Source organism: Anas platyrhynchos, chromosome 1 (assembly GCF_047663525.1).
Source record: "Anas platyrhynchos isolate ZD024472 breed Pekin duck chromosome 1, IASCAAS_PekinDuck_T2T, whole genome shotgun sequence".
Classification (NCBI taxonomy): Eukaryota; Metazoa; Chordata; class Aves; order Anseriformes; family Anatidae; genus Anas; species Anas platyrhynchos.
This window is the reverse complement of record NC_092587.1, coordinates 153,104,796-153,116,835: the sequence shown is the minus strand read 5'-3', so window position 1 is coordinate 153,116,835 and position 12,040 is coordinate 153,104,796. Positions and strand designations below refer to the sequence as shown.

At 40.7% G+C, this 12,040-nt stretch overlaps 1 protein-coding gene across 11 annotated transcripts in view; it reads left to right on the top strand.

The window, feature by feature from the left end:
* Positions 1–12,040, top strand: part of MBNL2 (muscleblind like splicing regulator 2) — a 108,559-nt gene that overhangs the window by 30,879 nt on the left and 65,640 nt on the right. For 9 of the 11 annotated variants that reach the window (XM_027443335.3, XM_027443339.3, XM_027443331.3 and 6 more), the window contains exon 2: positions 7,139–7,952. The exons of the other annotated variants lie outside the window; for them this stretch is intronic. In XM_027443335.3, coding sequence (XP_027299136.1) covers positions 7,779–7,952 — 174 coding nt within the window. In that variant the 5' untranslated portion in view covers positions 7,139–7,778. The remainder of the gene's footprint in view (positions 1–7,138; positions 7,953–12,040) is intronic. 11 annotated transcript variants of the gene reach the window in all.

Below are 12,040 nucleotides of genomic sequence, written 5' to 3'. Positions count from 1 at the left end.
ATGCACACACTCTTCTATAAATATTTTTACAGTCCTGAAAAACTATAATGCATGTCTGTAGCCATGTGTGTGCAGGACCTCCTAATGTACTGGGGTACCCTTCCCTGAGGAATCAGGTTTGATTAATAGCTGCTACATGGTGCACTCTGCCAAAAGCAAAACACTGGTGTTCACAAGAGGCCAAGTGATAACGTCATTGCTGCCAGGGATGATTAATTCTGCTCACAGAAGCAAAGAAACAGAAATTGCTTTAGCCCTCTTGTCAAGGTGGGAGCAGGATTTTATGTATGAAATTCATACGGCTAGAGGATGAAAACTTTTCATTGGGCTTGAAAACAAGAAACGTTTAAGTTACGGACTGTGAGAGAAGATGCAGACCAAGAAGGGAGGTGAAGGTTCAGTGGAGCAGGATGAATATAATTGTAAAAACAAAAAAAAAAAAGTTTGCGTGAAGAAGGGAAAACTGTTTTCTGCAATTGCATTTTAACTGAAGCATAATGAGCTTTAGTTTTATCAGCATGACTTCTAAACACTTTGATGTTAGAAAAATACTCTTGTGGGTTCCAGTCACCTACAGGCTTGAACTTCAGCAGAAATATTTCATGGTCCATTACCAAAGTAGTGCAGGGGACTGCTGAAAAGGTCCTGAGCTGTGGCTGTTGTTTCACAGCTGGCAGCACACTTTCCTCACCTGTTTCCCAGAGGACAAAGGACATTAGTGTTATTTTATTGTAAAGCTAGCTTCAAAGCACACCGACAGGTTTTTATAAGAAGCTCGGCGCTCTACTGTAAATAGCGTGGAGCACAGTGAAAACCTGAACCGCAGCACAGCAGAAGGATCAACACGGCACATTAGTGATCTTGGCGAGGAGATTGTGGCTCATTTAGCAAAACTGATATTTAGAGGTCATGCTCAGTTCAAATAAAGCAGACTGGCATTTTCTAACCTGTCCCTGGACTTCTGTCAGCTTAAGTAAAAGGGTTAGGATCGACTCTTGGCAGGCTTACCATTTGAATTACAGTTGGTGAGTGTTCATCTCTGGTTGTATAACAGACAAGGAGAGGTGTTGCAACAGTTATCTCCAAGTCAAGCAAATAACATAAATAATGGGTCTTTTGTAAGTCAGGGCACATTTGATTCAGTAAAGTTCAGGTCAAATTAATGCAGGAACTGGCATTAGAATTTTAGTGTGTTTGGCCCCCGGCCACCTGCTCAAGGTACTGGGCTACCTCCCTGACAGGACAGTTGTGATTTCTTCCTCGTTTGAGCAATAATGGTTTGTTCAAGGAAAAATGAAAGCTGCTCAACATCTTTAAAAAAAAAAAAAAAAAAGTGTGTGGGGGAACACTGCAAATGATTAAAGAAATGTTCAAAATAACATACGAAATTTGTTGAAGAAAATGTCTTAATCACTTTCTACTATAATTGAATGTTTTTTCTTAAAATGTTGCGGTGGCAGGAAGGTTTTCCATTCATGTTTTCCATCAAAGAACATATGATGTGTCATGGAAGTCTTTCTTTTTTTTTTTCTCGTTTCTTGAACATAGCGAATATTATTTTTGTGCCTTCACAGTAGTTCAGAAAAGAGCCAGTAGTCTGCTTCTGTTTCTAATACTTTAATTTTGCTGACCTATGCTAAGACATTACTCTATGATACATTGTCCCGTCCTACTAGATACTCTAATATTAGGTTACGTATCAAAAATATGAATGAGGTGTTAGAAATTGGTTTGCAAGAAGAACACAAAACTGGCATTGTACTCACTGATGAATGATACCTCTGTGTTGAGTATCACTTTCTAGTCCTCATTCCTAATCTGGTGGGCCGATGGAGTGAGAAAAGCTTATCTACCAAACAAAAATTTCTGGCGTGTTCTGTCTTTCAGAATGTGATTTATTGAAATGTGCTTAACAGGCATGCTGACTGACATATTGCTCGGCTGTAGGATAATTATCTTCCATGCACGGTAGCATCGTTTGAAATAAGATCTTCTGTTGGTTAATGGGGGATTTTGCACAGTGAGGCTTAAACCAGTGGGATGACTCGGTCGGCCTTGCTTTCCAAGGGCAGGGAAGCCCCTTCTGTCTGATACGGTGTTACCAATAAATACAGGACCTTGCAAGTAAGAGCCAGACCTGCCAGAAAGGGCAGGTGGAATGTGGGGAAGGGAGCAGGGATGCAGCCCATGGTGCCAGGCCCATCAGGGCCCATCAGCACCGGCCCTGGCCCAGTTGTCCAACAGGTATGAGGCGTGGGCATGTTTCTATGGAGTTAGTCAGCATGGGTGATGCAAGGCTTCTGGCTGCTTTTTGCTGCTCTTTCAGCTCCATTCTTTGCCTAGGGAGGCAGATCGTAGCTGATCCAGCATGTAATGTGAAGTGGTATGAATGGACAGTTGGTGACTTATCAGAAAATCTGCTGGAACAAAGTCAGCTTTTGAAAGGCTATTAACAAACTTGGACTCGCTGAGAGAGTATACCAGGCCAGCACGCTGTTGTGTGGAGTTTTATGTCCAGTTTTAGCACAGCCTTGCTTTCTTGGGCCTCTCGGTAGAGAGCCTGAGGGAAAACAAGAGAAAGCAGGTCGGGGTGGGTCAAGGAAACAGCAGGCAGGTGGCATTTAAATGATGCTGGAGTGGGCTCATGGGTTTGTGGCGGTCACTTGATATGCAGCTCCTACTCAGCTTGGAGGCCTTGAATGCTATTTAAAGCACAAATAATGGAAAAAATGACATTTAATAGAATGTAACAGTGAGGAGTAGGTGAAAAGCTGAAGTGCAGTCCCACCATCTTTTGGACTGAAGTGCCTGCCAGTGTCCCCTGGCTGTGTCCTGAGTGCTTTGAAAATGGAGCCCACATTGCAGCTCCACAAGGCTTCATGGCTTCATGGGGTTTGGATACCTTTTCCCAGCTTTAAGGGTAAGAGGTCATGTTTAGTGGCTGTCAGACTTTGAATATCTGTATTTCCATTATGAATATACAAGATATTCAACTCGATCTGGTTCTGCTTTATGCAGAAGATCCCTTACATGTTAGATTTACACATGGAGTCTTTCCATAGGTTTTGAGTCTTCGTGACTTATAGGCTTTTTGAGGGGGAAAGAATATGTGTGTGTGTGTGTGTGCATCCAGATTTCATTTTTTCTTCTCTTCAAATGGAATTTGAAGCTTTTCTGGTAGAATAGCACTTTGACGTTGGCAGGAGCAATTGACCATAAGAAGCAGGTGCTGCTGGCCAGCAGCACCAGTGGCTTCATGTAGCAGAGACCTCTTGGCTTGTGTTTGGATTTAATGGGAATGTCTTGGGATGTCAAGGTGTGGTTGTACTTTGTCCAATGTTGCCAGAGGGTGAAACCTCTGGCTTGAAACTAGTAAGTAAATTGAGGGCGTTATTTCTTATGGATTAGTTTATGTCCTGGACAAATACCTGGAACTGACTGAACGTCTTGGGAATCTGAGAGCAATACGTGGCTTAGATGTTGTTGCTAGTTTATGAACTTGCATTGTGGAGCGTGAAGCTAGTGATGGTTGTGGTTAACATCTAATTTTACGAGACAGCCTGTTCTCAGCTGCCTACAACTGACAATCACCTGCAGAGGTAACTTTTTGAAGATGAGGTCTTAGCTCGTTGCTACGCGGTATCAGCTGAAGCATGAAAATATCATGTCCAGGAAGCCTCAGCTTCTCCGTTACACGATACTACATAATCCATCACTACATAATCTGTCAGATAAGTAAAACCAGAACAGCCCATATTTTGTGTCCAGCAAGAGCTCCTATTTTCCAGCTGAGCGATCCACTGGTTTATAACAGGGCAGGGTTTTGTGCTCGCTTGATACTCCAAAAGCTGCTGGCTGCTTGGTGTGCAAGCTCAGAATTAAAACCTTCTTTGGGGGCTCCTAGCACCTGAATGTTTTGCCATTTCTGATACTTAAAGGGATTTTATTAGTATTATTTTATTATTTTACTGGGAAAGCTTCTTTGCCTACTTGGAAAAGCAGAAAGGATTTTGTGGTTTAAAACAGAAGTCTAAAAGACTCTTCCCTGCTATCTCAAAACATGAGATTGTCAGAAGCCTCCTACTCCTCTACGCCTTGATAGCTTTCTGCAAAAGGCATCTGAAAGGTGGTATCTAAAGCCAAGTAGCTTTTCCAAATAAATGTCCATGAATTTATTTAATTACTTAAGTAACTATTTAATAATTTATCATTATTTAATTATTTATTAACAAAAACAACACAACGAGATGAAACCCCTGAGCAAACCAAAAAAGCAAACCTATCTGCCGGGATAAGGGACCCAGTTGCTGCTGAGTCTGTAGGCTGGTGAGGTCCCGTTACTTTTAGCAGGACAGCTGACTTTGCTGGTACTTTGGGATGCAAATCAAAGTTAGAAGGGGTGGAAAGAACAGCAGAGTTCACACTTGCTGGGGGCCTCCGTGTTCTCCATAGGGATGGGCTCTGCAACACGCAAGGTCAGACTGGGCTGTGATGTTAGTAATGATTCGTGGCCTGAGAGGTATTTTACAGGGGCTTTATTACTATTATTATTTTATTGCAATTTCTTTCATAAATCATATGTTTCTTTCCCTCATTTACTTCCATTTGTTTACAAAAACCACTGGATTTTCCCCCATAACTGTATTCTCTTTTGCCTTCCATCTAAAATTCCTTCTCCCCCTTTCTCCCTCAATCTTTCATTCACACCCATCTCATTTTTTGGTCACTTCCCTTAAAGCTCCTCCCCCCTCTCTCTCCCTTTTCCATAACTATCCATTTTTCTTTCCTTCTTTCTATTCCCATATTTTCCTCCTCTTGAGCTCTTGCCTCACGTCTAGAACTCCTGCATTCCTTGGTTCCTCCTATAGGTTTTTTTTTCTGCTTGTATATCCTCTCCCTTCTCCTTGTATCGCTTCCCTCTTCCCAAGCAGCACTTCATCGTTCATCCTCAGTGCTTCTTGAGAAGTCAGATAGTATCATTATTTTGACAAGGTACAGGTTTATGAGAAAAACTTCTCGTGCTCCCCTTTCTTTAGAAATTTTCCATTAGGATGTTGATATATTAAGAAGATGGGAAGTATGATGAGGTTGTACTTCACTCCTCTTCTCCTCTCTACTCCCCCACCCCATACGCTTTGTGGTGTTAATTCTTGCTGCAGTCTCATGAATCTTGTATGGGATTTTGTTGTGCACATTTTTTTAAAAACCATGGCTACGGCCATTTATATAATGTAGGCTGTTTGCACTGCTACCATGTGTAAAGTCTGTTTTTCTTCAGCCTTCACACCTACTACGTGAGAAATGACTTTGTCATTTTTAGTAGTATGCAGTGCAGCAGAGTATTACTACTTGTGATTGTGAGCAGCGTGCAGTTTAACATTTACCCTTTTCCTAAAATTTCAGTCTGTCTCCCACATATATTACTGAAAACCATTACTGGCATTTCTGAATTAGAATGGGTGGCTCTAGAGAGAATATTTTCTCTTCTGCGTTTAGCCAGCTACATCATCAGCCCAACAAGCCATCAGCTCAACAGGCTTTTTTTGCAAAGGCTCTCCTTTTCTTTCCCCCTCTCTTTCCTTTTAATCTTTCATAAGCATTTTCTCACCATTTTGTACATTCTCAGCTTAACCTCACTCTTCGTTGATGCTGTGGGACAACATCAATAGAATATTTGATTAAATGAATATTTAATTCGTATCCTATACTGTGCTGCAGTTGTGTAACTTTTAAAATATACCACCTCTAAATGTACTAATTTAAAATGTGCTAATTCTAAGGCTACCTAAGGATCATCCAGACACATCTTATTACATGTTTGATTTGAAACTGAATTTTCAGGCAATTAGCATTGCTTTACCTGTATTAATGACAGTAGTAACAAATTCTGATGTAGGTATCAGTCACATAGTGAAATACTTTTTGGTAGTGTTACTAAGTAATAGAAGAGCCTTTTGATATGAAGACTTGGAAGTCAGAACTGGGATCTGTTCCTGAAACTGTGTGTGAGTAATTCTTACTCGCATTACTAGCAATCCCAACTCCAATTAAATAGGATGAATCCAAGCACAGAATGGTAATTATTCTGGCATGGGAAAGCTGTCAGTGTTTTTAGAGCTATTTTTATTGCTGCATTTTAAAACATCGCTTATTCCAGTCTTCCCTCTTTCTTTATTCTTCTTGCATAAAAATAATCCATCAACTGTTTCTGGCTGGTATCTGCAAAGGGAAGTTTGTGTGTTCCTTTGAAGCTAAACAGGAGGAAACATCATGACCATGGTTTCACCGTCTGCGTATAATATAGTCATTTATTAAAAATTGTTTAGAACACCGAACCCTTTGATTTTCAAATCTGTTTAGCTATAAAATGTCCTCGTTTTTTTATAGTCATAAAATAGTTTAAGTTCTATATTTAAAAGCCTTTTATTTTGATGCTGAACCATGTATTTGTAAAGGTAAATGAAAGCCAATTTAATCAAAGAAAATTTCAGATAAAGGCTGCTTCATACTAGAAATAACTCATTAGAGGATGATGATTTAGAGTAGTGAGCCCTTTCATGAAGCCTTTGTGAAACAACCTTTAGCATAACAGGGAAACTCATGCTATTTGCTGGAAAAGTAATTTTTTTTTTTCCTGTAATTTTGGGATGATGGTTCTTTGGGATTCCTTTTTTGCAGAGAAACAGGGAGAGAAACGAGAAATATGAACACAATATTACCATCTTCATTTCTAAGGAAGAACAAATAAAAAGTAGTAGTTTCTAATATAATAATACAATCTGAAGGGCCAAATGATAAATTAATGGAAACTGGTTCTTGTATATTGTTTTGGAGACTAAGCACATTAGATTGAATTGTTTCACAACCAGCATGCCTAATTATTGTGTCTGCCACATTCATCTATTTAAATCATTCCCAACTTTTGGATTGCTGCCTAGAATATTACTGCAGTACGTGTTTCAACTGGCTATTCCCTTGTCATGCACTACTTCACGAAGGATGCTGATTTTCTCTGGGAAAAGAAATAGAAGCGAGTATTGGCAGTGTATGTATAATACCTGATCAGAAGTGATGATAGATCTCATAATGTTGATGTGAATGAGCTGAATGTGAACTGATATTGTATTTGTTTTGTCAGGTCAGTGATTTAAAAAGTGCCTTTGTGAAGTCACTTTTATGAGAGAGGACTGCTACGCCTGTGTTTTCAAAATACTGTCTTTGCCACCTAGACGTTGCCTTGACCTTACCCGTGGCAGAAGATACCTCAACTGTCTTGATTTGCCAATTAATTGATGGGAAACTGAACTCACCGTTAAAACAGGAAGAAGACTTATTATTAGTGGGACACGAACAAATGACTGCATTGCTTTTCTTGGGTAATCAATACCAGCAAGCGACCTGCAGCGAGCTAGTATTCCATCAAGGAGTGCCATTGCATTGAAGGACCTGTGCTTGAAACTGCTGCATCAGTGATACAATCAGCAGAGCCACACGTTTTACGGACAGAAATGCTACTGAGCATGGTCGTTTTCAGCCAAAAGTCTACAAGTGGGACTTAATGATTGATGAGTGACTGCTTGCTGATAAACTTTCTCTGTTTATTCCGTGTTGTGTGAGTCGGACATCATTAATCGTCCCCCACATTATTATTTTTTTTTAACTTTCTTTTCAATTGGAATTATTTTTTTTTCTCCCCCTCCTTTCATCGGTAGTTTTGGAAATTTCTTTGGCATAATTCACTTGACAGCAGTTTACAAGTTCTAATTCAGCTTTTCATCATGGCTTTGAATGTTGCTCCTGTAAGAGATACAAAATGGCTAACGTTAGAAGTGTGCAGGCAGTTTCAGAGGGGAACTTGTTCACGCTCTGATGAAGAATGCAAATTTGCACATCCCCCTAAAAGTTGCCAGGTTGAAAATGGAAGAGTTATTGCCTGCTTTGATTCCTTAAAGGTAAGGAAGAAAATTGCATGTGTAGTGAAAATGCTAATATATTGTGTTGAAAGCAAAAAATGAAATTGAGTTATAGCTAATCAGAAAGTAATTTGTTCTTGGTAAGATGTGTATTAATACAAATGTTATTCGTCTTAACTTTTATTTATTGAACCTTTGAAAAGTTTTCTTTCTAAGGATTTTTCTTTCCCAGTGTCAATATGTTGTTTACAAAAATGTCATACAACTGGGGGATACAGGATTGCTTACAGCTGGTATGAGAACTGTAGTCACCCAAGTACATTTTATGAATTACCATTGTTCCACTGCAAATGAAGATACATGGTGGCAGAGTACTGGGCCATTATCAGTATGCTAATGAGACAAATGACATTAAAAAAAGGACATTTTCATGTAAATCAACAGAAGTAAGAAAAGCCTGTCCATCAGTTTAGACACAATAGATGGTTTACCCGTGGTGTTGTGGACTCTGAGATAAACAAATAGCATTTTATATATATTGATAGTGCATATAGCCACATAAGTTCAGAACAAAGTAAGGGATTTCTCTCCCTTGGAGAAAAATTAGCAATTATGTTGATAGGCTGTCAACTTCTTCTGACTTGCTAATGACATCAAGCAAGCTTTAGAGAACTATTTTAAAAGTTTTCCAAAATTCTTTGTACTGTAGAAAGGACTTTTAAAAGCCCCATGGGATTTGGGGAGTACACAGTGTTTTCTGTGAAGAAATGTTTGTATTCTCATGTAAACAGAAAGAAAAATACTTTTTTTTTTACATGTAAATAATGCACAGAGAAAGTTTACCATTTGAGATTTTATTTTAAAAGTTTTACTAATTGCTTTGTCTTTTGGTCATGGGAGAATGTCTTGACCTGTTTTTCAAATTTGGCTCTGTAATTCAAAATTTAAATTACTCACCAAGAATTCTTACTATGGTTACATCAGTGTGAATGAGAAGAAAATTGTGCTGTTTAAAAACATTACTTTAGTTTCATTTTACATTCTTTTTCTGTGTGTGTGTGGAGTGCAAAACACTGTACTAAGCATCTGTTTTTTTTCTGGGTTTTCTCATTTCTTCTCTTCTAAAGATTTAGAAGAAGGTAATTTTGTGGAAATATTTGTGAGGGGTTTACGTTCTGTATATCCTACAAGCCAGAACAGCACCTTTGGAGTCATCACAGTATGTCATCGAGTGCTATTAATGACCTTAATCCATGGATTACTGCACGATAAACTGTAACAGCTTCTTTGTAGATGTTCTAGTATATTGGTCGCTTGCCAATGGGATAATTTTTTTTTTCTTAAGCAGGCAGGCTAGCATCTGCAGCAAATGGGCAATAAGTAGCTTTTACAGAAAATAAGCAAGTCAGTACAATTTTTTCAGATGCAATTTTTTATCCTTTGTAGAGACTTGAGAAATACTTTATGGGCTGCCAGAGAGATTTAATTTTAAACCAAGGCTTTGTTTGTAAGTTTATAGAACTGTTAGATTTTGAATTGGTCAGACTGTGGCTTAATCCTTCATTTCTGACATCAAACTTCAATCACAGTACAAGAATTTGTGGTTCATCCCTATAGCCTTGGAAGCAAGGGATTAATGTAAGAGGAGAATCAGTCTTAGGCACTTCCGATTCCCCTACCAAAAGAGTTTTTAAACAACATAGAACTTGGCAGCGAGGTAAATCACTGCCAAAGCAAGTCTTAATTTCAAAGTCTAGAAGTACCACCACCCTAGCAGCCATGCAGACAAAACAGAGCTGGAGAAAATCCCAGCCAACCTAAAACCCAGTGCTTTGAGTCTATGTCCCCTCCTTTTAGGGAGGAAGAAAGGGAGCCCGTTTTATGAAGCTGCCCTGCTCACATCAGGTTTTGCTGCAAGAAGAAGTCCCGTTGTGCTGCGTTGCTTCTTCTCCAGCTGCCCTTGCTGGGCAGGAGGCTGGACATGGGGTGAAGGGCTCAGTCCACCTTGGTGGTAGGGTTGGCCAAACGGCTGGTTTGCAGGGCAAGAGGCTGCTGCTGCATCTTCCTGGCCGAAGCGGAGGTGGCGAAGCGTGCCAGTGCTGCCTGACTCACCCCAGTGCCCATTGCCTCCCCTGACAGCACAGGATGTTTGTGGCTGAGGTGCCAGTTAGTCAAGCTGGAGGCTTTTGTGTCGGGATGATCACCACCCAAGAATCGAAACTTGTGTTGTAGTCAAAGCTAATAATGCAGCGCAGGGAGATCCTGAGGGATCTCTGTGGGTAACTCACTGACAACCAGCATCATGGCTCAACGGGAGGAAGTCCAAAACAATTTTTAAAATGCAGTCAAAGTAAGCGAGGGTGCTTTGTTCTCGTGCAGTAGGTCGCCAGCTCTAATGGCTTGGTGCTCTCAAACCTGGTGCTGGCGGCTGAAGCTGAGCAGCCCTATCCTGCCCCAAGCAGCTGGCAGAAGGGAGCAGGTACCTGTGCCTCCTGTGCCATGCTTCTCAGGTCCATTTAATGACATTGCAGGTAAAGATGAGATCAGACCAAGAAGCTGAATTGTGGCCTGAAGCCGCAGAGTTGGAGGCTCAGGTTTCCTTCCACCGACTGCTGTGGGCAAGATGGCAAGGTCTACTGAGCATCAGGCAGAGCTCTGCACCAGCATGTGCTGCCTGACCTCCTGTACGTGGAAAGCTTTCAGAAATTGTTCCAAGTGCAGGGCTCTGTCAGCTCGCATCCATTATCTGTGTTATTCCGAAGGGTGTCTGGAAATTGGTGCATATACAGCAAGATTGGGGCCGGGTAGCTCGATTCATTCATGCTGCCGGTTGAGAGACTTGTGTCATTAGTCACATAAATCTGTCTGATGTGTGGCTTTCTGCAGTGCTGGTGTTAATCATACAGTTTCAGAATAAGGCTTTGGAATTCAACAGGCGGGATAGCAGTTATGTAAATAAACAAACAGTCTGGAGTTATAGATAAAATCAGAATTTAATTAAAAGAAAACAAGAACTGTTTTCCTTGCTGAACACTGAACCACACTTTAATGTGGACAATTATTTAGAGTTTATTTACATAATATTTAGAGCTTTGGAGATTTAGCGCTTTTACTGTCTTGGCTCAGTGTACCTGCTGTAAAAATGAATTAGTAAGTTGAGGGTCCTTGAATAAACATCTTATTACCCTGAGAAGGAACAGATTTTTTTTAGTCTAATGTTGAGGTATGTATTACATTTATGTGGTGCCTAGTAGTTACTGCAGCTCCATCAGAAATCAGTCAAACACAAGATAGAGCACTCAGACCGGCTCTCCTTTAACCACATACCATGAGGGTTCCTGTTTGGGGAAGGGACGTGCACCCTTCAGCTCTGTTCTTCCTTCCTGGGACAGAAGAGGAGTTGTGGTGTCCTTATCTGCCAGAAGCACCTTTACTCTGACTTTGCCCTTAGCCTCATGGTCGGTCAAAGGTAGTAAAAGCTGGTGTTAAGAAAGGAAATAAGATGCTTGCCTCGATGCCACACCACATCCTCCTTTGTGCTACCACCACCGTCTTGTGGCCGTGCAGTACGCCAGGCTGGGAAATTGATTGTGGTTAAAACTAAGTTGTTGGTGTTGTAGTTGCTGCTGACAGAGGGGAGAAGGGCTGTGTGGCAGCAGCAGATACAGGAGACCAGCAGAGTACTGGGTTACTTCTGTCACTGATAGTGCTGTGGCCTTAGTCCCTGGCTTCAAGAGTGATGGGATTGCATCAGAATCGAAGCTTTCCTGTATTAAAGGAGTATATTTGTAGGTCTACCGGTTCCAAGTAAAAGGTCAACAAAATTTAATGAAGAGTGTTTGCTTTTAACTCAAAAGGGATTTTTGGCTCAGAATACCTGTCCTTGCAATACTTGACTTTAAACCCAGCAGAAGTTGCAACAACAGCCCCTCAAACCGATTACAGTTTTTGAGGATCCAAAATGCTCACTGTTGAAGACTGTCTAGGCTCTGAATATCCTTCATCTGTACGGTGCTCCAGGCTAGACAGAAATAGCTAACAACTAATGAGTCTGGTTCAAATTCAGGCCAGAAACTTGCCAATGCCAGGTCCTGCCACATGGACCTCTGAGATAGGGCTCGGTGTTT